Genomic DNA, 27,088 nt, shown 5'->3' with positions numbered 1-27,088 from the left:
TTTGAATTTTTTTATATTATATATTATATTTATATATATATTATATATATAATTGGTTGGGAGAATCTCTCTGAATGTCCTAAACTCCTGTTTCCATGCCAGTGTTGTATTGTCAGTCTCTTCGTACTGAGATTGAATCAACAGCACCTCTGCAGGTTGTAGCCAAGTACTGCAACCCCATTATTCTAGTACTAATATAGTATTAGTGTATGTGTCCCTCACTTGTTTTCTTTAGTTTTTCCTGTGTCGATGACGAAAACAACATCAGGAATAGTCACACCTGTCTCAGCAATGTTAGTCGACAACACAATCTAAAAGAAAGAAAAAAAAACAGCTTTGATTTCCTTTATACTTTCTTCATGTTTGTTTTTTTATCCGCCATGAGCAGTACCTTCCTGACACCAGACGGGGGCACTGTGAAGGCCGCAGCCTGCTCCTTGGATGACAGCGTCGAGTGGAGAGCAACAATTCTGTACCTTCAAGTACCAGGCCAGACAGAGTTAAACATGGTGTCTATTTTGGATGCTAGTACGCTACATTTGTGTGCTTAAATCACCTGTTTTTGTCCCTGAACCTCTTGTCTGATGAAAGCAGGTCGTAGCTCTGCTGGATGTGAGCCAGACCGGGCAGGAACACCAGAACGGCGCCATCCAGTTGTGCAAATTGTGGAGATTTATCTGGCAGAGCACACAAAACGAAATATTGTACACATTCTGCCTTTGCTTAGTTGCATCACGTTTCGCAATGTAGCTGTGAAAAAAATATACTCCATAGTACAAAGCCAAAAAGATGACACACTTGACGTTCATTGATTCTTAAAGAGAATCAAAATAAGCCATAAATATCCAGATTTTTACACTTTAATTCCCATTCATTCATTTCATTTTGGTGGCCTGCCACAAATTAATTTGGACCACCACATACGTGCAAAACAAATTTCCCTATGGTTTTTTTTTTTTTTTTGTGAAATTCCGCCACGGTTTTTATATAGTGTCTTGTCGTGTTTTTTTAAATAGTGTACTAACTATATTCTTCCACGGAATCAAGTGCCCAAACAAAGCACCGTTGCCGACTCACTGTCACATTTGCATCAATAAGTTCCTTCTACTTGTCATTTATAATTATTTATCATTATTTTCTGCATGTAAAATGTATTATCCTGTTTAAAATGTATTTTTGTTAATATTTTGGGTGTCTGGAACAAATTAGATTTACATTATTTTCTATGGGGAAATGTGCTTTAGTTAGAGGTCGTTTTGGTTTGAGTCAGACCGGATTAATGATGTTAACCAAGGCAGCGCTGTATTCTTTTACAAAAAGCAACATATCTAATGAAGAGACTTTTGAAGACTAAGATGAAAGTGCGTATCGCTGCAAGTGATGCTGTGGGCCACGCCCTCATCTAAAAGCACATACTGTTTTGGTTGTAGAAAAACAACAAAAATATGTGACGAATAATAGTGGATTTGGGAGTCCTAATCAAATTTGTTTTGCTTTTCGTGGTTTTGCATGATGGCCAATTATGCAAAGTCGAGAAACAACCACAGCCGCAAATAGATTGCAGTCCTCTGAGTAACACTGCCCGTATGTACTTAATACTATGAGGAGTGAGTGCTGTTGTGTCTTCAATTAGCATACCGAGGTAGTCAATGAGCTCAACCAGCAGGTCCATGTTGATCTTGTTCGGGTTCATGTACTGAAGCACCTGGCGAGTCCTGCTGCTGAAGTGGTCCAGGTCGGGACCCAGATCCCATCCTGGAGACGAGTCCCTTATGATCACCTCCTAAAAATCACAACCTGTGAGATGAATACTTGGAATTAAAAAGAAGAGGAGTTGTTGATGGTGAACATTACCTGGTGCTGTAACGTCTTGCCACCTTTTTGAGTGACGGCGACGCTAACTTCTTCTTCTTCTTCCAGGATTCGCTGGCAGTATTCCGAGTCTTTCTCCAGGACGTATCCGGTCTCCTCCACTATATCCTCTAAATGGAACACCTGGAAGCCACACACGCTTGAGTATCTCACAGTGAGCTGACATTTTTAGCATGAGCGACTCTGTCCGGGATCACCTCCACTGGGAAGGTACGCCCTGGAATGCTGACGACGGGGCATCGGTTGAAGTAGCTGGAAAACTTGTCGCAGTCCACCGTGGCGCTCATCAGGATAAGCCGCAGGTCGGATCTCCTCAAAACGACGTCTTTCAGGATAGTCAGCAGGAAGTCGGACTGGACACTGCGCTCGTGAACCTGCGAGGGGCGGCGACAGTGGGAAAAGGATGAATGGGAGGAGGCCGGAATTGTGGTCTAGTTAAAAACTACCTCATCGACAATGATGTGGGTTAAGGAATTGAGGTGTTTGTCGTGCTGGAGCTTCCGAAGCAGAACTCCAGTGGTGCAGTACAACAAGCGGGTCCATTCACCCGACTGGTTCTCCATCCTAATCTGGTAGCCGCACAGCGACGACTGACACAAAGAAATATATAGAGATTTTTGGTACACATTCCCTATTCGTTATTACGTTCCTCACTGCCATACAAGTGTAAAAAGAAGCTAACATTTGAGGGGATTCGTTCACAAAATAAGATTTCACCTTCGACCCCGGTCCGTCCTCACATCCCATCTCCTGGCTGACCCTGCAGGCTAGACTCATGGCGGATATTCGTCGGGGTTGCGTCACCACGATGTTGCAGGGCTCCGCCGCCTCCGACGGCCCGAGCAGCAGCTCCTCCAGGAGGAACTGAGGGATCTGCGTGCTCTTCCCGCTGCCCGTCTCGCCGGCCACCACCACCACACGGTGACGCCGCAGGGCCTCCAGGACGCGATGGCGGTGCTGGAAGACGGGAAGCTGCTCTCGATCCGCCTTAAAAAACACGCACAGGTTTTTAATGTTTTTACACTTCCATCCAAGAAGGTCAATGAGTCCATTACCTGTAATTTCCGTGCCAGTGGGGATTTCCTCATCTTCATGAGGAGCTCTCTGGCCATCTCCAGCGCTCCTTCTTTTTCCTTCCTGGCTCCTCTACCCTCAGAATCTCCCCCTCCTTCTTTTTCAGTGATGCCAAGACCAGCCAGGTTCTCCCAAGACTCCTCGGGTTCTTCCTCCGCATCTCCGCCAACCTCAACGTGGCCATCAGATCCATTTGAGCCCTGCTCCCGGTTCTGCTGCTGCTTGAGGCGGGTCAGGAGTCGGGCGATGAACTGGTCCCGGGGCTTGTTGGCGGCAGTGCGGCTCTCTTCCTGTTGCTGCTGCTCGCCATCCCTCCACTCCAGCCACACGTCTCGGTAGGTTGGTGGGAGGAGCTGGTGCACTGACTGGGGATGAGAGGATCATGCTAGAGCCAAACTTGAACTCCTTTTAACAACAAGCTAAACAACTTTGTAAGACGGTATTAGAAGAAAATATATGGCTAAATTACTGTACGGCGGACATTTTTTAACAGGAAATTCACACAAACTTGATGGAGTGAAGCGCCATCTGCTGCTGGTTGCCTGCTAGTACTACCTGTCCTTTCACCAGGTTGTAGAGCGCCAACGTGGCTCCCAGATGCTGAGCCTGCATGCTGTCCTCTGTTAGGATGGTCGGACAGACTTCCAGGACATCATCCGGCCTCTGAACACGCACCCTATATTTATTTAAAAGCAAGTGCATGACCATCACTAACGTGTATATGTTGCAGAGACCACAATGCAGCACTTACCTACACCTCCAGTATCTGCCTGCAGCCACCTTATGGAAAGCTGGCGGGGGGCTTTTGGGGAGATTTTTTCGCACCCAGTCGATGAGAAACTGTTTGGGGGACTTGCCAGTCCAACTGCGCGCTGTGTAGTCAAAATTCCGAATGTCCTTTGGCTCGTTTTTCTTCACGACTGTAAGGGGAAATGAGGGTACAAAGTCACTATTATCACCACAATGTGTCATTTGTGTTTATAAATGAACCTTTCTTTTCTGCTGGGGGTTCTTTTTCGGCCTGTTCAAACAAGCTGAAGCCGACTTCTTCTTTGTCGTCATTGACAGGCGGAGTCTTCTTGTCTTTTTGGGACACCTCTGACACTTTTATGGCCGGATTGAACACGGGGTGCGACTCTAGTTGCTTCATTTCTGTTCATGGAGAACACAGGAGGCTCAAACACGTGAATTCAAAATACAGCAGCAAAATAACGACAACCTTGCTGTATGACGCGGATTCTGTCTTGTGCCGTCCGTTGACCCGTTTTGTCTCCTTTGGTCTTGGCGGCCATCGCCATTTCTTTAGCATCATACAATTGAGCCGTCAGGATCAAATACCTGTCATTCTGCAAAACATTTATTCAAATTCAATTTAAATCAGTCCTCCAATGTGGAAAGTTATTTAAAAATAATAACAGAGACAAACAAAAATCATATTAGACACAAAACTATGAGAATAAAGTCAGAATATTACAAAAAAATGAGGACGAACGTTGTACTGCAATGGAAACAAACTAATGTCCTAGTATTACATAATGTTAGAAATGATGCAATTTGACTGAAATCATATACTTGTCATTAAAAAGCTATTGCATCAGAATAACGTAGTAATTTAATGACAAATCGGTCATGTTAATCACATTAGAAGAAAAAAAAGTAGTAGTAATTTAATGACAATAAGGACATGATAATTATAGTTTAAAATGTATTTGTATATAAATGTATTGTGTATATATATTTTTTGTTTTTAACCAGACTAAAGTAGTAATTCAAGGACAAACGTAATGTTAGGGGGGGCATATTTTACTATAATAAAGTAATCATACTATAAAATAAAATTAATACGGTAGAATAAACTCATAATACTACAACCAAAAATAAATATTACCGGAATAAAGTAGTCATTTAATGACAAAATGTTATGTTAATTATAGGGGGAAAAGCCTGAAGCTTTTAGAAGCACATATTCATATTTTTGCTATTTTGCAAACATTAGAACACTTACGACTCTTACGTTTGCTTACCGGGTCAAATTTTTCTTCCAATTCTGGATTACGCCGTGAGATCGTCCCTCCTTCAGCCTCCTCCTCCTCCTCCTCTTCACTGCTTTGCTCGGCATACCTTAGGATCCAATCCTTCATGCGTGCATCTTCATCCTTGATGGGGTCCTGGAAGACACACCACATTATGTCAACATCTGAGTGTGTGACTATCTGCACATTCACACGCAAACCTTGGTGGTGTCTCTGGAGGGTGCTTTGGGTGTGGCCTGGCTTGGCGCTGCGGGGGTCTGCTGCTGGGCAGGAGGTTGGAACCTGGGCCTACTCCTCTGGTTCTCCTCCTGCATCTGCTGGCTGAAACCTTCAGGCAACTCGTCTGTGGATTAAACATAAATCAAACATATTAAAAAGGACCGATTTGCAAAGGTGGGGGATGACAAGTGCAACTTTTGTTGTTACCATCTTTAAGGTTAAGGCAGAGCCAATCGAGAGCAGAGTGGAGATCGCCGCCGTAGAGCACGCTGCTCTTCATGGCCTCCTCTATGTGCTCCCTCTTGAAGTTGAACTTCTGCAGAGCCGTGTACAGATCCTGCATGCACAAAACAGACAATCATGTAAAACCTTTCATTCATTTTCATTCCTGCGTTGACCCTCACCAAAAGCTTCTTGTTAGTAAGTCTGCCCGAGACAGGCCCTTTGTCCCCATTCTCCTGCCGGAAGTCATTGATCAGCTTGATGATCTTCTTCTCCAAGTCGGCCTGGATGGCAACCTGTGGAAGAAACATCACCACCATTTCTCAATCAGAGTGCATTGATATTAATGTAATTTAGTTATGACTGACTTTTAGGATTGATTTATCCGAGATGCCGCCTGTGTCCACCTGGGCAGTGTTGGCAAGACTGTAGGTCTTTGGAGCTGGAAGGATCCCAAACAGATACACATCAGCTCTTTTTGAAACAGTACAGTTATTTTATGTAAATAGATATTGGAGTTAGCTGTAATAAACACTTTGTGCAACACATTTTTGTAAAGAATGCACAATATTGGATGGTATCAGCTGGGTTCGGTGTACCTAATGTTGTGACCGGTCGATGGGTATATGTATTTGGCATTTTAGGCAAACTTGAAACGTACATTAAATATAAAATGATTATATACTGTCTTTAATGTGTATGAAGGTGTTTAATATCACCTTTCGATTTGCTGTCTTTGGCTGTTTTGCTCTGCTTGCCGCTCGTTGCTTGCTTCTTCGGCTCCTCCGTCGCACTGTTCCCGGCTGCAGGAGCACCAACCCGGCCCGCTGCAGTAGCTCCTCCGGGAGCCACTGACACAGCAACACCCGCCGATGATTTCTTCTTCTTCCCACCCATTCAAACACCCTTAAAACGACACTTTAAGCGTCAGTGAACAGACACCACGCGTGTATTTGCGTCACCTCGTCTTTCCCGTCGTGGAGTTTGGCACGTATTTTGAGCCACACGGCCACCGTAGGGGACGGTATCAAGCTCGCGTTGCATTGTGGGAAACTTGCCGACAGTAATCATGGCGGATCCCTTCGGAGACGGTCTCTTCAGCGTGTTTGACGACGAACAGCAACCTACTTCGAGTAAAAAGCCACCGTCCTCGACTGCTCTAGTAACAGGGTAAATCCCAAATTCCGTGCCTGAATATTTAAATTCGGTAATTTCTGTTGTTTTAAGGCAAGTGGGTGAGGCGACTTTTTTAAGCTAGCTTCACGTGTGCTGTTACGTCAACAAACTAGCTAGCTAATATTGAGATGTCATTTGTACACATGGTTCATTTTTTATTCAGCTTTGATATTAAAGTAGCAAACAAGATAAATGTGTGTTATTTGTTTGTCTTTCTCGTTTAGGAAAGCAGCGGGTCAAAATAACGACAGCGATGTTCGCCAGGCCACCAAGACCAAGAGGGAGCAGGACAGTGACGGAGGAGAGGAGCTGGGCTTGGGGAAGAAGCCTCGCATTGACACCGTCTCTGCTAATGACATAAAGTAAGCATATTATACTCATGAAGCCATATGCTATAAAAATAATGATGCATAATCCAATGGGGAATTTTAGTAGTATTCAAAATGTGCTTTGTTTACGTCAGCCTTGCAGAATTTATGCCCCAAGTCAAAGTGGAGCAAGTGGAGACGGTGGAAGGTTGTTCACATGAGGTGAGCAGAACAATTTGAATGGGTTTTGTTTGACCAAGCTCTGCAAAGTCATTAAATGTGCTTTTTTCACAGGTTGCGTTACCTTCCAGTGATGAATACAAACCTCTCAAACCTCGAGTAGGGAAGGCGGCCAAGGTATGCTCTTGAACTTGTTTAATTTTCAGTTATTTCTAAAGTCCACAACCATTTATTTGCCCTCTTTGCAGGCAGGCACAGCTCCGTCAAATGCTCCTTTTAAATGGTGTAAAACCATCGTTATGATCAAAGTCTTGTTTACCAATTTTAATTACATGATGATGACAAGAACACTTCCCTGTCTTTCACTTTTAACATAATACACAGCGGCGTTAGAGGTAGCGCCAAATCCACCGTAATTTCCAGTGTATAAGATGCCCCAATGTTTAAGCCTTACCCACTAAGTTCAGAAAGAGAGATTTTGGGGGATTTTTTTGCTCTCCATGCAGCCAATTTGTTGAAATGACAAATTACATCCACTGCATTCTTACACACTTGTTTTCTGGTCTTGCAGGAGTACCCTTTTATTCTGGACCCGTTCCAGCGTGAGGCCATCTTGTGCATTGACAACAACCAGTCTGTGCTCGTCTCTGCCCACACCTCAGCTGGAAAGACCGTCTGCGCAGAGTGAGGATGTCAACTTATCTTAAAGCGCCACAACTTTTTTCAACGGGGGATGACTAATCACTGCTCTTGTAGGTACGCCATTGCGCTTGCCCTCAGGGAGAAGCAGCGAGTGATCTTCACCAGCCCCATTAAGGCTCTGTCTAATCAGAAGTACAGAGAGATGTACGAAGAGTTCCAGGATGTGGGATTGATGACTGGTGACGTTACCATCAATCCCACCGCCTCCTGTCTCGTCATGACAACAGAGGTGTGTTACAGAGTTTGAAATTGTTGCTTTTGCCGGATTTTACTGAGCAGGCCAGGACAGACTTTTACCACTTTTTCACAAAGTTAGGAAAGCGGTTGTAAAAATATGTAGTTGTGTGCTGACTTATTTATGTTTTAAACACCCAGATCCTGAGGAGCATGCTGTACCGCGGCTCGGAGATCATGAGGGAAGTGGCGTGGGTCGTCTTTGACGAGATCCATTACATGAGAGACGCGGGTAAGTGAAAGAACCCAACAATTAATCTCGTGTTGTGTTTGTAAGCTTTGTGCGATCATCGACCCGTTTACATTTCAGAGCGTGGCGTCGTGTGGGAGGAGACCATCATCCTGCTCCCTGACAACGTGCATTACGTCTTCCTGTCGGCCACCATCCCCAACGCCAGACAGTTTGCAGAGTGGATATGTCACCTTCACAAACAGGTTATACTTTTATGCATTTATTTGGTGTGGTGTGACACCATTATCTGTTGCCATTGAATGGGGTCAGCGTAACAAATGCTGTATGTGCCACTGTCCCATTTCTTGCAGCCATGCCATGTGGTCTACACAGACTACCGTCCCACCCCGCTGCAACACTATATATTTCCAGCAGGGGGCGATGGACTCCACCTTGTGGTGGATGAAAACGTAAGGACACACAAACACTGTTTATATTTTAAGTTTTACACGGTCTGTACTTTACACAAAATTAATATAAATATAATTTACATACTTTACATAAAATTATATGTATGTAAGATCTTTTATTTTATGCATGCCTTGTTTTTTTATAATTTAAATAAAAATGTGTATTTTATTTCTGCGCATGTGACACATCCCCATTTTGCTGGTACATTGCTTTACATGCACTTAAAAAAAGTGCTATTTACCTTTTTTTCTTAAAAGTCCCAATTTGTCTTATCACTTTTATTTAATTTTTTTTACCTACACCCTGATTATTTTTATGCTATTCTTCTATAATATGTACTATTTTTAAAATTCTACACGCTACCTTATTTAATATCTACACCATTTTTGTTCTTTCTGAGTTCATGTGGAAATACTTCAGGGCGGGGGGGGGCACTGTTCATTCAATCCCCTTATGCTTACTGAAGGAATCTAGATTAATAGCTTTTGGTGCGAAAGGCCACATTCCTATCCACTTGGACCTCAGATGTTGTTCGTGATTCATGCAGTCACGTTTGCCTTCTCTCAGGGAGACTTCCGGGAAGACAACTTCAACACAGCCATGCAAGTTTTAAGAGACACTGGGGATTCCGGGAGCAACACTGGGGCCAAGTGGGACCCGAAAGGACGCAAAGGGGGAACAAAAGGTGCGTGTGTGGGGTCGAACCATCGGTGCATGCGGTGATTTAAACGAATGTGTCGTCCACAGGTCCTTCCAGTGTTTTCAAGATAGTTAAAATGATCATGGAGAGGAACTTCCAGCCCGTCATCATCTTCAGCTTCAGTAAGAAAGAATGCGAGGCCTACGCTCTGCAGGTGGCCAAACTGGACTTCAACAAGGGTACGTTCCCTTGGGTGCAGTATTACAACCACACCATACTAAACAAACATTACATCCAATGTGATGACGTTGAAATCATTTATATATATTTTAATAATCATACTGTGCTATAGAGCCTCATGAGGCAGATCGTAAAACTCCATGCATGGGAAATATTTTCCCGCGGTGTCCCTGGCCCCTCGTAGACAACTCTGCCAAAGTCTTGAACTGTATTATAATACAAAAATAATGATTCCTTTTCCCAAAGATTTCTTATCTTTGGTGCGGTTTCCTTTGATAATTCTGTGGGAAGAAAAACCATTAGCCAAAATAAGCAAGGTTTAGCATTGGATCAATTCCAACCAAAAACTTGGGATGCTCGCATGTGGAGGTTGGAAAAATATCCATTACATGATGGGATTAAATAAGTTTGCACTTGTTCATTTTCACTTCTGCACAATGGAAATGAATTGCAAAGTAACGCATTTAAAAACGTGTTGCAGATGAAGAGAAGCGACTGGTGGAGGAAGTGTTCAACAACGCAGTGGACTGTCTATCAGATGAAGACAAGAAGCTTCCACAGGTAAAGTGTTTTAGAGTTCCTCAGATGTTGATGATCAAAAATACAAAAATGGCGTTATGGTGTTCCGTAGGTGGAGCACGTACTGCCGCTTTTGAAGAGAGGGATCGGAATCCATCATGGAGGTCTGCTGCCCATCCTAAAGGAAACCATTGAAATTCTCTTCTCCGAAGGCCTGCTGAAGGTACCATTATCATCACCAGGAACATCAACGCATAACTCCTCATAATGCCAACGTCCCTTCCCTCTCAGGCCCTGTTTGCAACAGAGACCTTCGCCATGGGCATCAACATGCCAGCGCGCACTGTGCTCTTCACCAGCGCCCGCAAGTTTGATGGCAAGAATCACCGTTTTGTAAGCACACACACACAAGTCAAAGAGATTTAAAACATTGCACACAGTGGACAATACCATAGAAATGAAACATATGGGGGTGTTGGTGTGATGGTGGGCTGCATGAATGCAGTTCATTGAGGGACAAACGGTCCTCCAACATGATCACGAGTGGCCAAGCAAGTCTCCTCCAGACGTGGGGCATGCTCTAGTGGGAAGGAAGGTAGAGGAGTTCAAGGTGTGATGTCGTTATTCTGGAGTGGGTGCTGGTGAATTCCATGGCACAGAGGATTTGGGCAGTGCTTAGTTATATCCAGGCTCCATTTCTATGGTATTGTTACTTAAGATGGAAGCATGGTTAAAAAAAAATAGCAAGGGGTGTACTGACTTTTGTAACTCATTCATTCATTCATTTTCTACCGCTTATCCTCACGAGGGTCGCGGGGGGTGCAGGTGAAAGGCGGGGCACACCCTGGACTGGTGACCAGCCAATCACAGGGCACATATAGACAAACAACCATTCACACTCACATTCATACCTATGGACAATTTGGAGTCGCTAATTAACCTAGCATGTTTTTGGAGGAAACCGGAGTACCCGGCGAAAACCCACGCATGCACGGGGAGAACATGCAAACTCCACACAGAGATGGCTGAGGGTGGAATTGAACTTGGGTCCGCTCGCTAACCACTCGTCCGCCGTGCAGCCTGCTTTTGTGACTCCTGATCACCTGAATGTTGCAGCCTCTTTGAGTGTGGCTCGGAGGCCTTTATAAGGTCGGGAATGCTCCCAGTCCTCGCATACAGAGCCACGTGTTTGTAATAGTTCTCTCTTGCACACACACACACACACACACACACACACACACACACACACACACACACACACACACACACACACACATGCTTGAAGAGAATGGACCAGAGACTAGATCCATCTTCCAAGAAGCTCATCAGGAACATCTGGTGCTGTAAACACTGCCAAAGCTCCACGCAGGCACTCAAATTAACACACGCACTCTCTCATTCCTCATACACACACACACACACACACACACACACACACCATTTCTCATGAGCGTATCCGTCACATGGCATGCCTGAGAGGAACAGATCACTGTAATACCAAAACCCGTCTTTTACCTTCTCGCTTCTTTTACCGAGACGGCTCCATTAAACATCACGTCTACATGCGTGTGTCACGTGTGAGACAACGTTTTCATTTTTTGGGGTTATTGACCGGTCAATTGTTCCACCACAGACCTGTAGGTGGTGGTATCGTGCCATAAAGTCAGCGTCAACTACTGCATAAAATATTTAAAGTAAATAAATACAGCCAAAGTTTCTGTGCCGTTTGGCGTGGAAGCAAGCGGATTGTAAAATAAATATCAGATTACTTTTGTCCTCGGAATACCGCTCCGTCTTTGTAGTGTTTGCTCAATAAGTGGCCAGGTTGGAGAGAAGAGACTTCCTTCACTTGGTGTGTGTTTGTGTCCACCTGCTCTAGATTACCTCAGGTGAGTACATCCAGATGTCAGGGCGTGCGGGCAGAAGAGGAATGGACGACCGAGGCATCGTTATCTTCATGGTGGACGAGAAGATGAGCCCGTCTGTGGGCAAACAGCTCCTGAAGGTAACACGGTGGCGTCACGTCGACTTCGAAAAATGCGCTTGACTTCAAGTGTGTTCAAGATGTGATGATAAAATGGAATGCATTCTTCTTCTGATGCAGGGCTCAGCAGATCCTCTCAACAGCGCCTTCCACCTGACCTACAACATGGTGCTCAATCTGCTGCGTGTGGAGGAGATCAACCCCGAGTACATGCTGGAGAAGTCCTTCTACCAGTTCCAACACTACCGAGCGCTGCCGGGCGTCGTGGAACGTAAGCTCCTGTTGTTGTTCTTCTTCAATGGCGATGTGCTACAAGCTGCAAAGACGGGTGTTGTGTGCAGGGATCAAGAAGCTGGAGAAGGAGTACCACAGCATCGAGATCCCCAACGAGGACACCGTGGTCACCTACTTTAAAATCCGCCAGCAGCTGGCCAAACTGGGCAAAGAGATCCAAGAATTCATCCACAAACCCAAATACTGTTTGCCCTTCCTGCAGCCGGGGAGGCTCATCAAGGTATGGGACGTCTCATCACCGTGGAAACGCCGCTACACGCTCACTAACTTTACTCTCCGCCCCATGCAAAGGTCCAAAGTGAAGACGCCGACTTTGGTTGGGGGGTGGTGGTCAACTTCTGCAAAAAGTCCAACGTAAAGGTGAGTGGTTTGGCGTGGACTTGGACTCGAATTCGAACTCGCCGTCGTCACGTCGTCTTCCTCTGCTGCAGGTCAGCACCGACTCCGAGCCGCTCTTCGTGGTGGAGGCGTTGCTGCACTGCAGTAAAGACAGCGTCAAGGAGGCGGCCACCGAGGCGGCCAAACCCGCCCCTCCAGGCCAGGTTGGGGAGATGCAGGTACTGTCGGTAGAAACGCACGTCTTTCCCACCGATTCCACGGAAGACTCCCATCGTGGACGGTTGCTGACCGATGCTCGTATGCCAGGTGGTCCCGGTGATGCTGCACCTGCTCACGTCCATCAGTTCTGTCCGTCTTTACATCCCCAAAGACCTGAGACCTTTCGACAACCGCCAGCTGATGCTCAAGTCCATTCAGGCATGGAGGACTTTAGGACCAAGTCTGTCATTTTGTCCTGCATACTTTTTTTAACGCAGTTTGTCCCAAACACGCCACAGGAGGTCCAGAAGCGTTTCCCAGACGGCGTTCCTCTCCTGGACCCCATCGACGACATGGGCATCAAAGATCCGGGATTGAAGAAGGTCATTCAGAAAGTGGAGGCCTTTGAGCACCGCATGTACTCTCACCCGCTGCACAGCGACCCCGACCTGGAAGCGGTCTACTCTCTCTGTGAGAAGAAAGCCGTGGTAAGGCCAGGGGTCCAATTCGAGACCCATTTTATTTCACTTCCCTCTCTGCTGATGATGGCCGACCTTTATTTCTCTTCCGGGCCGGACTGCTTGTCACCTTTTCTCACAAAGACAGGAAGCCTCAAGGGCGTGCGAGACCGAGACTTAAAATACTACACTTAAAATAGAGCATGGTAACAAGTGCCCACCCATAAATTTAAAACCGAATCTGGGTCCATAAAAACGAAGTTGGCTCAAGAATTAGTTAGAATGCACGATGTAAGGAATACACGCCATGCTGGGCGGAGGAATACAGTGCGTACCCGCTTCAGCCACATTGGGGAAGAATAGCGTCACTTATTTGTCCACTTTTACACTTGCAACGACTTTTCCATGTCATCGTGATTATTCTTCATATGTCCTCGATGTGTTCAATCAAGGTGTGTACTCTGCTTTGTGCTTCAGCTGGCCGCAGACGTGCGCATGGCCAAGCGCGAGCTGAAGAAAGCTCGCACCGTCCTGCAGATGGACAAACTCAAGTGCAGGAAGCGAGTCCTGCGACGCCTCGGCTTTGCCAGCCCCTCCGACGTCATCGAAATGAAGGGGCGGGTTGCGTGTGAAATCAGCAGGTTGGATTTTTATCTTCTTTTTTTTTTTATGTAGGTCCTCTTAACCTCACGACCATCTTGTCTTCATCCCCAGCGCCGACGAGCTCCTGCTGACAGAGATGGTGTTCAACGGCCTCTTCAACGACCTCACAGTGGAACAATCCACCGCGCTGCTGTCCTGCTTCGTCTTCCAGGAGAACGTACGAACTTTATTTTAGTCATCGTATTTGTATGTAGCGTCTTGCTGACGCCGCTCATTTTTATCGCTTAACAGTCAAAAAAAAGCTTTGTTTCTGCTTATGAATAGAATTTATCATTCTGAGGTCAATGTGAATGCTTTAATATATATATTTTTCTCCCTTTTATAGGCTAGCGAGTTGCCAAAACTAACGGAACAACTTGCGGCGCCTCTCCGGCAAATGCAGGTAAGTCGTTGTGTGGCCTGGAAGCTTTTTCCAATGACGTTTATCAGACATTTTCTTCCAAAGATTATTCTGCCATGCGTTTCAAATAGTATGGTGGCTGTTGTAAAATACGTGTGTATGTATATATGGCCGCACGGGCTGCAGGTTCCGGTGTACCACGCGGACATCTGTACGTAGTGCCATCAGCAGTAGCAAAGGCTGAACGTGCTTCAACTTGTTGTTCAGGAGTGTGCCAAGCGCATCGCCAAGGTGTCCGCGGACGCCAAGCTGGAAGTGGACGAGGACTCGTACCTGGGCCAGTTCAAGCCTCACCTCATGGACGTGGTGTACGCGTGGGCCAACGGTGCCACCTTCGCCCAGATTTGCAAGATGACCGACGTCTTTGAAGGTGATGCGATGTGTATTTAAGAAATGTCCCACAAACACACTAACCATAAAAGACAATTGCGTGTTTGTCGCCTCCTACAGGAAGTATCATTCGCTGCATGCGCCGCCTTGAGGAGGTGCTTAGGCAAATGTGCTCAGCCGCCAAAGCTATCGGCAACACGGAGCTGGAGAACAAGTTTGCCGAAGGTAAGGAAACACTCGGACGTTCATTGGTGACAATTTCAATGTCGTCAGTAATTATTATAATGCGTTTGTGCCTCCTGGCGGTTATGATCGCCATCACCACACACGATGCAAATAAACCAAAAATGCAGTCACTATTGCACATGCGTCAAACTGCTGCTTTCATCAATCCAGCTTCCATTGAAGCTGTGTTATCTGGTGGTTACATAAGCTCCTTTTTATTAGCGGTTATACAAGCAGCGATCTGTCGGTGTGATTATGAAACGTCAAAGTTTGTTTACTGATAGTAAGCGCAAGTGTAGCCTGTGGCTAACATTAATGAAGTGCTTTTTATGTACCTGCAGGAATAACCAAGATCAAGAGGGACATCGTCTTTGCTGCTAGTCTCTACTTGTAAGGAGACCCTTGTTGAACAGACGCCATCATCCATTTGTGTGATCACAGCTTGAATGGACCCAATTGCCCTTGAATGCAGCTCGTCACATGACCTCTGGACCACAGCCTCGTTTTAAAATGATTTGATTTGAAAGCTTCACTATCAGTCATTTCATTAAGCCGTTCAAGTTTTTTTTTTAAATCATGCTTCAAGGAAAAATTACACGTTTTGTTAGTGTTAATAAGTGAAATGGCTTTATTTTTCCTTTTCTTGTTTTAGACATTTGTACATATTTAACTTTTTTCAATAAAAGTCTGTATGCTAAACAGATGACATACAGATGAGACAAACATACATAGTGGTGTGTTTATATTAACATTTTTGGGGATATGCGGCGGCAGCAGCAATAGCAATCGCACAAAGAAGGCATCACAGGACACAAACATGTCAATTCTGTCTTCATCGCATGTCCCGGGTCAAGATGACCGAAGAGGAGCATCATCACGTGGGACATGGCGACATTCTTTCGATTAGCCCTTTAATGGACACGCAGTAGTTGACCTCAAAGTGAACCTCAGTGAGGGAGCTTGAAGCAGATTGGCTCCCAGTAAAGAAATACACAACGCAGGCTTACAATCACAGGTTCAAACCTCCCCTTCCCCCCAACCCTCCCCAATCCAAAGTAGTGGTCTAGTCCTGCTCTCCAGTGGGTGCATGCAGTACAATCTTCCCACCGACTCAGTAGATTCATGCTCAAATGCTTGCCATCCTCACGGCCCTTGGCCATTTAAATAATAAAAAAAAAGACACGCTCTGCATGCGATGCCAAAGCTGGAGAACTACCATCCCAGGTCCGGTTCTTTCGCTCCTGCTCCTTTTTGGCTTTAGTTGGGACTCTCAAAGTGGTTTCCGTTCGTGGGGGTCTCCTGGAGGCTGGTGTGGGCGATGTCCTCCTCCTTGAGTGAGACCAGAGGCTGCTTGAAAAAGTCAGACACACAGAAGACCTGCGGGGCGGACAAATGGAGCATTTGAAGAGTCAGATTTTGTATTGAAAACTGTCCAAGTGGAGTTGCTGTACCACTTGGCTATACGTAGCCTAAAGACTGGCCAATGACTGAACAGCGACTGAAAGACAGTTACTAAAAGACTGGCCAATGACTAGGATTAAGACCTGCTCCTTTTCAGACGAGTTGAATTGTGCAAATACCAAAGCATGCCATGCATATCATAATAGTATCATAATAGGATTTGCTGAAATCCCATGTGATCATGTCCTTTGACGACAAGGACTCACCACCAGGATGGCCATGAGCGCTCCCTGCAGAAGGCCCGTCAGCACGTCGCTCCAGTGGTGCTTGTAGTCGGACACCCTGGACAAGCCCGTGTAGATGGACGCGGCGATGAGGAAAAACTGGAGGGTGGGCCTCAGCAGGCGGGCCCAGTCCACCTGTAGCCGAGCCTGCAGGTAGAGCTGCCAACGGGAGCACACGAGCGAGGTTAGATTATTCCGGAAAACCAGACGGTGGGGAAGTCTGGTTAAAAACGTCAGTTGATTCACATTTCCATTTTGTAACCACAGACAGGATGATCAAGTTCTTCCTGGCGTGTGTAGGCATCCTCTTTCTCTGACATTTAATTGTTGGATTTGCACAATGAGAGCAGTGGTGTCCAAAGTCCAGCCTGGGGGCCTTTTGCAGCCCACCGCTTATTTATTTATGGACCTGCTTATTCTAGAAATGCAGGGAAGGACTTGAGAACCACATAGAAGAGAAGAATATGGTTCTGACTCAAATTTGAAATGGGTCTGAAAATGTTATGATGGTAATTTTAACCCCAAGGCTTCCATAACGTTTCTCAAGGTCATCTAAAGGTCTCCATACATGTTCTTGGTATGCATAATTTATACTTGATCAAGATTTAAGTAGCGGCTGTACAGGTCAATTCATTCTTAGACACCCTGGCAAAAACTGAATTTATTGTGAATCAACTTTTCATCTATTTCTTTCATAAAAATAACACACAACGTCTGACAGGCCGTGTGAATGCTTTCAGCCAATAAGACACGGGATCCCGCCCCCCCCCCCCCCAAAAAAAATTCAAGCTGGCCAATAGGCCGGGGTGACAAATTGACCCGGAAGAAGTCACACGAAGATGCCATGACAGGAAGTGACCATGACAGGAAGTTACACCTGGGAAAGCATTGCAGTGGAACCCAAACGATGGACTAACATAAAAAGCGGCGTTTCCTTCCTTCCTTCCTTCCTTCCCATGAAACAAAGTCAAAGTCAACAAAGTCAACAGAAAAAGAAGGTGAGACATTTTTGGCTTCGTTTCCGGTGAGTTTTAGCGGTGGAGGGCTAGCATTAGCATGGTTGGCGGAGGCTAACGTCAAGCTCTGGGAGGTTGGTGGTGGAAGTCTTGGACTTTGACGGATGACATGCGGGTCTTGAATTGTCTGACACAGACGTAGTGAATAGCAAGGGGAAGCGGTGATGACCCCCGGCTGCCAACGTACGAACGTGCGGCTCGCATTACATCCTGCTTTGAGTCAGCGAGACGTTGAGGCAGTCAAGCGTTATGTAAGAAAAGGCTCCAGTCAGCTGGACCACATTTGCTATTGTTTGCACCACCAACAACAGGGCGTGTCTCTTGGTTACTTTTGGCCCATCCACCAGAAACCTGAAACCTTTCCACCCCGTGTTTGTTCATGGAGATGTGTTTGTCCGTGCTCGTGTGGCCTCGTCGGGACAAATAGAAGAAGAGTGTGTAAATGGACTACGTACCGCCAGGAACAGCATGCAGTACATGGAGAAGGACGAATGGCCGGAGTAGAAGGACAGCCTGCAAGGACGGGAAGGTCCAAATGTTAGATTAGATTGCGGACATGGATCCGACGTTGTGCCCCAAAACGTTTCTGGAAACTACTAACCATTATTTTTTTTAAATTAATTGTTGATACATTTTTAATTTACACCGAAATTAAATGAATTTTGCGTGGGATTTCTCCGGTTTCCTCCCACATTCCAAAAACATGCTAGGTTAATTGGCCACTCCAAATTGTCCATAGGTATGAATGTGAGTGTGAATGGTTGTTTGTCTATATGTGCCCTGTGATTGGCTGGCCACCAGTCCAGGGTGTACCCCGCCTCTCGCCCAAAGACAGCTGGGATAGGCTCCAGCGACCCTTGTGAGGATAAGCGGTAGAAAATGAATGAATTTACAGCTTGAAACCGTACCAAACATGATCTCTTCGACTACGCAGTTGCATCATCGCCTTTCGGTGTCTCTCATGCAAAGAAAAAGTAAAAGACTTTTGTATGAATACGTCTTTGATAACAAATGAATTAATCGAGGGTTTATGATGGAAACAGTTGGACTCTCGATGAAGGAAGTGTGCTTGGTAATTGTTAGTGGTTGACTTCCTGTCTGACGGTTCTGTGTGACTGAAAACGTTTGTAAAACGGATCCTTTCCGTTCCTACGACTTCCTGTGCCAAGAATTGCATTAACGCCAACGCAAAATTGGAGCTGACGAGCTTTCCGGATAAATTGAATTGCGTACAATTTGCCTTTTGAATGTGGGCCTCCTCCCTCCCGTGGAGCGAAAAGGAGGCGCGGGAGGAGTCGTGTTGCAGTAAAATAATCACATGACCCCCCCCCCCCCCCCATGCTGCACGTAAACACACTTAAACCTTCAATCTGCCTGCCTCCAATCAGTTAACGCTTTAACTGACCAAACATTTATTTCCGTGTGCAGACTGCTGCCAGGTCCAGCAGGGAGGAAGCGGCAGGGGGAGGAGGGGTGGAGGGAGTGGGTTGGCTCCAGGAAAAGAGTCATGCGGCCACGCCCTGGAAATGTTGATAAGCCCGAGGGGCCATTTGTGCCGTGAGAGGACCTTTTTCCCTCCCCACTGCTGCTACCGCTCTACCCTGGAGTTAACTTCGCCAACGGAGGGACGAGCCAAAACGGTGCGAGTCGAGCAATACGAGCTGCACATCCTCTCTCGCCAGGGACACTTCCTTCTGCTCGGTGCTGATAGCGCGTTTCATACGGGCTTCCCTGAGGTCCTATTTAAACCCTCTCAGTATCCATTTAGGCTTTTGCAACACTTGCCTGGTAAATTACTTTTTTTTTTTTGGTCCCACAAATAGCAAGCATTTTTTACAAGGAAACCAGTGCGCTATTTACAGCTGACGTATTTGTAATTAATAATCCTATTATGTAAGTCTTTTACTCATTTCCTTCGTGTCTGTCAATCCATTTCCTGTTTCTGTCCTGAGTTGGTCATTCAAAGAGCCTAGTGCAGGGGGCTCGGTAGCAGCCTGGAGCCACAAACGTAACAGGAGTTATGTCTCTTTTAGTCTGACCCGAACGCAACAAAGAGAAGTGAAGCTAGCAAGACCTTTTCGAGTCCTTCCACGTGATTATCTGTTTCATGCAGCTTGGGTTTCTGATGTTCCATGATCTTCCCTACGTCGGGGCTGTGAGATAGGACTGTATGCTCTAAAGGCAAGAGACGTGGATGTGAAGCATATTTACCGTATTTTTTCTGGACTATAAGTCGCTCCGGAGTATAAATCGCACAAGGCCAAAAATGCATAATTAGGTAGAAAAAAAACATACATAAGTCACACTGGAGTATAAGTCGCATTTTTTGCGGGTAATTTATTTTCCAAACTACTTGACTAAAACAGACATTATGTCCTCTTGGAAGGCAAGTTCTAACAATAAAAGAATAGAGAACAGGCTGAATAGGTGTAAGATATGCTAACACAATGCTTATTCAGCTACACAAAAAATAAACATGAACAGAAAAGGTGTCCAGTGTTTACGTAACATAAACAAAGTCATTCAATCCAAGCCGTTTTTCAAAAGCCGTTCCCCTCGGTGTCGGCCATTTTTGATGATTTTGACCGGTATTTCATGGCACGCACGTCTGTTCTTACAGACTATATAGACGTGGTATATACCGACATGAAGACCTCTTCCCGTTGTTTAGTAGTCAGCAGTAGGACATAGGCAAAATATCAACCGAAAAGGGGCTTTTTCAAGCATGACTTTCACTTTGAAACTACTTTTGCCATAAATATTTAGCCAAAATGTGTAAACAACGATGCCATGACATAAACAAATAGCACCATGAACCATTTACAATACTGACATTTACAACTGAAGTGCATGCTTGTGCTGTAAATCATACAAAAAACAACAAAAATTTATAAAATATAAATAATATAAATTATTATACAATAAATTATATTAGGAAAGCAGGAAGTGAACAAATGTAACAGTTACTGATTGTAAAAGTACCAGATGGAGGGGTAGGATTTAATAAGCTTTGCGTCTTCCTACTCCTTTTGGACATGTGGAACTGTGAACTGATTATGTGATGCATTCAATTGTAATCTGATGCATGTTCAAATGAAATAAAACCATTATCATTACCATTGAAAGTTCTACCTTTGTACATTGTACTTCAACAAGTAGAAAAGGTGATCCCACCTGCCCTCGTTGGCCATGGTGGGGTTTCCGGTGCAGGTGAAGTTTTCGACGTAGACGCCCGCTGAACAGCTGATGAGCTTCCAGTCAGGTTTGCACACGTCCAGGAAGTGTGGTCTGAGGCGGCCGATGGAGTACTTGGCGATGTCGGTCAGCGACTGGCTCATGGCGGCGCCGAACAGGAAGGTGCCAACCGCCTTGTACACGCGGGCCACGTAGGTGCCGAAAGACGACTTGGACTTGAGGCGCTTGAGATAAACGCAGAGGCACTCGCCGAAGATCATCTGTTATACAGAGACGGGGGAGGGCAGAATGAAACATCTGGTGGAGACGTCCTACAGTATGCTTCATCACATGTTGACGATTTTAGTTATTCATTCTTAGGATCTGAGAGGATGTCCACTTAAATAAAAGCTTTTATCAGCATGTACAGGATTTACAGCACGGAACCGCAAAGACCTGAAGCAGTGCTAACAGCTAGCTGATTTTACCCTGTAGCAACGAGGGTCAAAATCGCTCCATTTTCATCGCGTGATTCAGATTCAGTGAGAAATCTTTAATCCATGATCAGGATAACGCAGCCTCAGAGAGGAAACCGGCAATTTAGAGTCATTGTGGGAGCTAAACTTTGCCAAATTGCTATTATTAGCTAACGACAAACATAACTAATGTGCAATGTTGGCGCTGGGATGCAGGGCATGCAGTATCTAACCGAGGCCGACAGCACATTGAAGTCTTAAATTCTGAAGCTCTGAGCTAAACATCACATTTGGAGATATGGGAGCATCAACATCAAGGTACTGACTTGCTAACTTCTCAAGCCCGGGGAACCTCATTCCATTCATTTTCTACCGGTCTGTGCTGCATGTGTATTGCAATATGTAGCATTAATTCAGCAAATAGTTTTGTACATAATTTAGCTAATTTCATTTTTACTTCCTGTTTCAATTTCTACCGCAGCTTATTTAGGCCTTATGTGAAACATGAACACATATTTCTTTCCCTTTTCTTTGCATTCTAACAAGAGATAAATTAATTATGAGCTAGCTAACAATGCGTGTCATTGGGACCTAACTACTATGTCGACGAGAAGCCCTACAAAATACATGCTATGATCATGCTTTAATATTGATGATAACGTGTAATACTTGGATGCATTTTGATGATGCATTGATGGAGTCCCAGAGCTCACACTACACCGGTCAACAACAGCAGCATAGGAACGTTGACGACACTTACAATGCCCAATCCCATTGGGATGGCTGTGTCTTCCAGCACGAGACGTGCGCTCCAGTCCTCAGGTAAAAAAATACTGACAGCAAACGAGCATCGTGTTGAGTCTTCGTCGTGAAATTGAGAGCTAGGAAGAGTGGCTCTCTTCCGTCTGTGAGTGGCGCTGAGACGAGGGGTTAGCGAGTCCGCCAGATAAATAGTTTTTCGTGTTAGCTGCTACAATAATAATAATATTGCTGTAGCTTGGTCAAAATAGGTATTTCCCATAACGTCTGTTGTTAGCTAGCTTAAACGAACTCTGTTTCCTCTCGCTGGAATGCACAGAAAAGGGAAATAAATGTGTTGATGTTTCACATAAAGATTGTAAATGAAGTGCAGTTTTCCTTTAACATGCTGTTAGCAAATGCGCAATTACAAGGATGTGATGCTTCAGGACATGAGCAGCCAAAGATGCAAAGAAAAGAGCGTACAAAATGGCCGACAAGGAAAGAAAATGTCAGATGATAATAAAAGAGGGATGCACTTACAGTGAGCACTGTGAGTGGAATCATGACACCTCCTAACAACTGATAGGAAATGGTGTCCTCTTTAAGCGGGTACTTGATTGAATCATCGTTACAGAAAAAGCCTCGGCGGAAAGGTTTGTGTTGCGCAGTGAGTATTACGAATGGGAGTCCAACTAGCAGAAGCAACGAGAAAGAGGGAGAGAAAAAAAAAAGGTTACAGGTTATCAGGTCAGCAGTGCCTGTGATCCCCCCACCCCTACCCACGATGCAACACTGTGGCTGTTGCATCCTGCAGGAGGCGGTCCTCGCCAAAGCCTCGGGAAGTAGTTGATGTTAGTGGTTAGTGTGTTGTTAACGACAATGAACGTTAATTGACAGACATGGCAGGTCGGTGCAGGATTTTGTTTGTCTCTCTCCCGTCGGAGAGATATGCATCCTCGTTGTTTCGCTTCCCATGACCAGCACCTATTCTAAAACCCACCATCGGGTTTGTGAAGAGCACATTTCAAAGAAACAAAAGACAAAACGTGTGGACAGGTCGGTGTATCATCCTCGCTCCACGTTAAGACGTTGGATGAAAATACAGCAACAAAGACGTAATAAAAACGAACTGACAGCGGAGCAGCTGCATTTTCAACTTCTGTCCAAAAGAACATTCCCGTCTATTTCGAGGAGCGGAGCAACACCGCTCGGCACCAACGCGTCTGTTCAGATGATCAACAGCAGATTAATTAAAAAAAAAACAACCCTCACTATAGAAACAATCCATGACAAGCTTTTTTTTTCATTGTTATTAAGTGGACATCCCCGTCATGGGTCGCCATGGAGATAGGAAGTTAACGATATAACAGATAGTCGGATTAAACAGGCTGTTTGTGATCTGGATCGGACAGTGTTAAGCTAATTCTTCCCCATCGTACAGTTAACACTTTCTGTTATTGAGGTGACTTTCGCCATGTTGTACAGCTACAGGCATTTCCAATTCTATGGTTAGCGGCACACGTCACCAACGCTCTTACGCTTTGTTCAACGCTTTGTGTGACTTTAGAAGCCTAAAATCTCATTGCGAATGTGAGTGACTTGAGGCATATTTGACTAAGGTATACTGAGTATGCAAATACAGCCTTCTAGGAGGCAAACAATTTGTTTGCATCACCATCACACACCCCGATCCAGATCACACATTCACAGCAGTGGGGGGGGGGGGGGGGGGGGGGGGGGGGTAGAACCGGTATACTAGCATGCATGCAATCTGCGATTGGCACGTCAAAAGTTTACGGGACTGTCGCACCTGCCTTGGAGGACTCCTACTACTTACGCAGCTAATGGGCAGTGAGAAGCCCACAGTGTAGAGCACTGTGGAGGTGATTGTGCTGTGGTGGAAAGGGTACTTGATGCTGTCGTCGTTACAGAAAAAACCCCTTTGGTAGGGCCGGATCTTACCCAGGTTGAAGGCCGCCAGAGGCAAGCCTCCTGTGGATGACAGATCAAGGGGGAAAGAAAATGACAAACAATATCGTCAGCCGATGATTTGTCAGTATATTCTTGATGAAAGTACAATAAAAAGGGTCCTGCACATTCTCGTTACTCTGAATAAGCTTTAACCTTGTGAGTTTTTCCACGTTTTCCTTCATGTTGTCTTAAAAGTGTGTCGCCAAACAATCAACAAAACCGTGTATTATAACAGCAAGTAGACCTCAATTGGTAGACCTCAAAAATAGGCCAGTTCAGGTGTGTGAGAAATTTCAAGACAACCCGACGACTTTGTTCACCTGTGTTCTGTTATCTGACTAATGCATGCACCCTAACCGGGCTAAATCTGCCTTTAAGAAGCTAATGTTGATGGAATCTCGGCACTCCCCGTAGATAAAATGCCACGAGAAAAGCCCATTATGTAAGCAGGTGTTGACCGGTCATAGTCCGAGTGTAACAAGGCTGTGATTTCTCAGCTTGTTTGGCCAATTTAACGTGTCCCGTGGTGGTGAAGACATCCGTCAGGGTGGAGAGTGAGGGTGTATAATTGAGCTGTAGAGCGCATTCCCGAGGATTTGCCAGGGTAAAAAAACAAAAACAAAAAAAAAAGGAAGCGTGTGACACATTGTCGCAGGGCACTTGGGTGTTTGTGTGAGGTGGCTTCAGCTGTTGGTGCTTGACTGGCTGCAGCAGCTGAAATGCTAGAATGTTAAGAGAGAAACAGAACGCCATATCACTTTCCGAATGTAGCTTTGATATGCTTCTCTTTGATGGAGCAGGAACTGTTCTTCACATAGAGACAATGCTTTGGTTCTTCATGTATTTGCCTGCAGCAGATGTTTGGTGGTCATTCAATTGTAGCGAGCAGGAGAGAGTTTGCGTCATGAGTCACCCAAACAGCGGAGGCATAACTTTTCTGTTGCAATGCACAATGTCGCCTTATGTATTCAATTGGGAGTCTGCTTGTAAATTTAGCAACGCACAAAGGCTGCGTGAGTCACCATCCGAGCCAAGCAATCATAATCAAAAGGTCATTTAAGGCCAGCAAACACACACCATGCACACACCTAATCTGATTTGTACAAGATGTGATTTATTTCATCTTAGCAAAGTCACAAGGACAACTGCTGTTTCTAGACTTTCACCGGTGTCATGGGTGCATCATGACGCAGCGAGTATGGATAATCAATACACGAGCAGACATTTATGACCGTGCACAAGATATTTCAAAGAATCCTCAGCATGATGCACCACCGCAAACTGCCACCATAATATCAACCAGAACCATGTTGCTCAATGAATACCCATCCAAACTCAGTTCTGTTATCTTTGTACAGGCAGAATTGGCGATTCATTCTTGGTAGCTTGTAGTGGCCAGTCTGAGTAATCTAAATTACAGTACACAGTGATATGGCTTATAACAGTTAAGAAACAACAACCGCATAAAGCTGTAAGAACTGTGCAGGATTGTGTAAGGTCTTCCTTCTTAGAGTAAAATACAAATGTGTTAAGATGCAAAGTCTGTATGGAAAGGAAAATAGAACATTTACAAGAAATAAGTCACTTTGTGAGGAAAATCATGACATTTTTTAAAATTACTTAAAAACAGGACCTCTTAAGCAAAGAAATATAACTTTGTTGACGCAATTCAATTGTATTCTGATATCATTGCAACTATATTCTCCTGATATTGTCACCTTTTCTCTAATATAATTATGCCTTTTTTCTCAAAATTGTTTTTATTGTATTATTATTTCGACTTATCTTGTTCTTATAGAATTTTTTTCTATTGAATATTTTCTCTATAAAAATATGACATTGTTGAAGCAGTATTTTAAGTGTATTATAAACATTAAAGATTTCCATCTCCATAATGATGACATTTTCTCTCAATACATAACTGCTTTTTTCTTCTAAAAACTTCACTTAAAAAAGCGACATTTGTTATATTACGGCTTTATTCTCCTAATATTGTGACTTTATTTGTATTCTATTAAAACTTGCACTAAGACTAGCTTTATCACTTAAAATTAAGATTTTAGTCTAATATATTTGGACTTTTTCTGCATAAAAAATAAGACCTTTTCCTCCAAAACGTATATCAACGATATTATAATATTACGACTTTAACATCTTCCTGATTGTGTTACTCTTACTTCTATCTACTTTCTTATAAAATGTCGACCATTTTGTATAAATTATTATTATCATTATTACACCTTCATTCTCACAATTCTATGATGAATGATGCTAACGGGGGCTAATCAGTGTCTGTTTACATCTTTGTTCAGTCTTGGCAGTGACACAACACGTTTGCATACAAATCAGCAAACAAAGACTATGATGGAGATGAAATACATACTGTTTTATAGGTTGTCATTCAGCAACTATTAACAACTGTTAAGGGCACTTTGGAGAGGTTACATGTCAAGTCCCCCCCCCCCTCCAGAATGACACAAATAGCCTTAATTCAACAAGCAACCCACGGCAGTCTACCTCGCCGGGAAGTGTGGAAGTGCTCCACGTACCTAGCACGAGGCAGACGACGTCGAGCACCACAAAAGGGATTCCTCTTGTCTCGAACATGTTGTCTCTTGTCCGCCTGTCTTGTCTCGACTCCGTTTGCTCGTTCACGACGAGTAGGTAATAAACACCAGCGTGATGCTCCTCCTCGTTGCGGGGCTTGTTTCCGACTCAAGTGTCAGATAAGGGGGGGAATGGACGGTACGCGAGTATAATAATACAAAAAGACTACCACAACGTGAAGCTAACAGCGAGTTAAGCTAGTAGACGATAAGCAAGACGAAAGGCGACGGACAGTGGTCTGTAGCCTATACGGGGAACTACTCCTGCTGCTGCGGTGGGGTTCTTCACACACCCACCTTCCTCTCATGTTGACCCCCCTTAAAAACAGGCTTCTAAAATATTAAAATGAAAAAATCTCGACCAAAAACACCGACCATTAGCGAAGAGGACACCTGCCCCAAGTTGCCTGCCGGTGATCGTATTGCTAACCAGCTGCTGTTTACGGACTCAGTCGAAGAGATCCGA

At 44.8% G+C, this 27,088-nt stretch overlaps 3 protein-coding genes across 5 annotated transcripts in view; 1 reads left to right on the top strand and 2 right to left on the bottom strand.

Moving 5' to 3' along the window:
* dhx29 (DEAH (Asp-Glu-Ala-His) box polypeptide 29) overlaps nt 1-6,455 on the bottom strand; it is a 9,470-nt gene extending 3,015 nt beyond the window's left edge. Inside the window, exons 1-19 of one of the 2 annotated variants that reach the window (XR_009126630.1) lie at nt 6,140-6,454; nt 5,789-5,862; nt 5,603-5,716; nt 5,406-5,535; nt 5,180-5,322; nt 4,971-5,114; nt 4,166-4,292; nt 3,937-4,098; nt 3,698-3,866; nt 3,502-3,622; nt 2,928-3,311; nt 2,590-2,859; nt 2,319-2,462; nt 2,070-2,246; nt 1,855-1,995; nt 1,639-1,783; nt 557-677; nt 392-476; nt 223-311 (exon numbers count right to left, since the gene is read on the bottom strand). Coding sequence is in view for 1 of the 2 variants with exons in the window: in XM_058064983.1 (XP_057920966.1) it covers nt 223-311; nt 392-476; nt 557-677; nt 1,639-1,783; nt 1,855-1,995; nt 2,070-2,246; nt 2,319-2,462; nt 2,590-2,859; nt 2,928-3,311; nt 3,502-3,622; nt 3,698-3,866; nt 3,937-4,098; nt 4,166-4,292; nt 4,971-5,114; nt 5,180-5,322; nt 5,406-5,535; nt 5,603-5,716; nt 5,789-5,862; nt 6,140-6,317 (2,918 nt within the window). In the remaining variant the exon portion in view is untranslated. Of the gene's footprint in view, nt 1-222; nt 312-391; nt 477-556; nt 678-1,638; nt 1,784-1,854; nt 1,996-2,069; nt 2,247-2,318; nt 2,463-2,589; nt 2,860-2,927; nt 3,312-3,501; nt 3,623-3,697; nt 3,867-3,936; nt 4,099-4,165; nt 4,293-4,970; nt 5,115-5,179; nt 5,323-5,405; nt 5,536-5,602; nt 5,717-5,788; nt 5,863-6,139 lie in introns of both variants that reach the window. The other variant, XM_058064983.1, reaches the window with a different exon arrangement.
* mtrex (Mtr4 exosome RNA helicase) lies at nt 6,423-15,689 on the top strand. Its single transcript, XM_058064984.1, has 27 exons — nt 6,423-6,590; nt 6,821-6,958; nt 7,060-7,126; nt 7,199-7,261; nt 7,656-7,768; nt 7,841-8,015; nt 8,162-8,252; nt 8,331-8,455; nt 8,564-8,662; nt 9,231-9,348; nt 9,411-9,542; nt 10,025-10,104; nt 10,175-10,285; nt 10,354-10,455; nt 11,942-12,067; nt 12,167-12,317; nt 12,388-12,560; nt 12,632-12,700; nt 12,772-12,897; nt 12,986-13,096; nt 13,177-13,365; nt 13,813-13,976; nt 14,050-14,155; nt 14,324-14,380; nt 14,606-14,768; nt 14,849-14,953; nt 15,295-15,689. Exons 1-27 carry the CDS (start codon nt 6,490-6,492, stop codon nt 15,345-15,347), a joined length of 3,108 nt encoding a protein of 1,035 aa, XP_057920967.1. The 5' UTR covers nt 6,423-6,489; the 3' UTR covers nt 15,348-15,689.
* plpp1a (phospholipid phosphatase 1a) lies at nt 15,553-27,088 on the bottom strand. Of its 2 annotated transcripts, none has more exons than XM_058064997.1 (6): nt 26,566-27,088; nt 22,586-22,737; nt 20,829-21,109; nt 18,110-18,167; nt 16,621-16,797; nt 15,553-16,330 (listed from the first exon to the last, which is right to left on the bottom strand). In XM_058064997.1, exons 1-6 carry the CDS (start codon nt 26,621-26,623, stop codon nt 16,211-16,213), a joined length of 846 nt encoding a protein of 281 aa, XP_057920980.1. In that variant the 5' UTR covers nt 26,624-27,088; the 3' UTR covers nt 15,553-16,210. The 2 variants fall into 2 exon arrangements, with proteins under 2 accessions (XP_057920980.1, XP_057920979.1); XM_058064996.1 differs by lacking the exon at nt 22,586-22,737 and adding an exon at nt 23,883-24,037 and having other exon boundaries at nt 26,566-27,081.

The sequence above is a fragment of the Doryrhamphus excisus genome, chromosome 2 (genome assembly GCF_030265055.1).
Source record: "Doryrhamphus excisus isolate RoL2022-K1 chromosome 2, RoL_Dexc_1.0, whole genome shotgun sequence".
Classification (NCBI taxonomy): Eukaryota; Metazoa; Chordata; class Actinopteri; order Syngnathiformes; family Syngnathidae; genus Doryrhamphus; species Doryrhamphus excisus.
Note: the sequence above shows the minus strand (reverse complement) of the source record. Positions and strands in the feature narration are given on the sequence as shown.

Coding starts and splice junctions, on each gene's coding strand:
- mtrex (XM_058064984.1), top strand. CDS start 6,490: ATGGCGGATCCCTTCGGAGACGGTCTCTTCAGCGTGTTTGACGACGAA. Junction 7,262..7,655: donor GAGTAGGGAAGGCGGCCAAG/GTATGCTCTTGA, acceptor CTGGTCTTGCAG/GAGTACCCTTTTATTCTGGA. Junction 12,701..12,771: donor GCAAAAAGTCCAACGTAAAG/GTGAGTGGTTTG, acceptor CCTCTGCTGCAG/GTCAGCACCGACTCCGAGCC.
- plpp1a (XM_058064996.1), bottom strand. CDS start 26,623: ATGTTCGAGACAAGAGGAATCCCTTTTGTGGTGCTCGACGTCGTCTGC. Junction 18,168..20,828: donor ACCATGGCCAACGAGGGCAG/GTGGGATCACCT, acceptor CCGTCCTTGCAG/GCTGTCCTTCTACTCCGGCC. Junction 16,798..18,109: donor ACTGCATGCTGTTCCTGGCG/GTACGTAGTCCA, acceptor TCCCGTTGGCAG/CTCTACCTGCAGGCTCGGCT.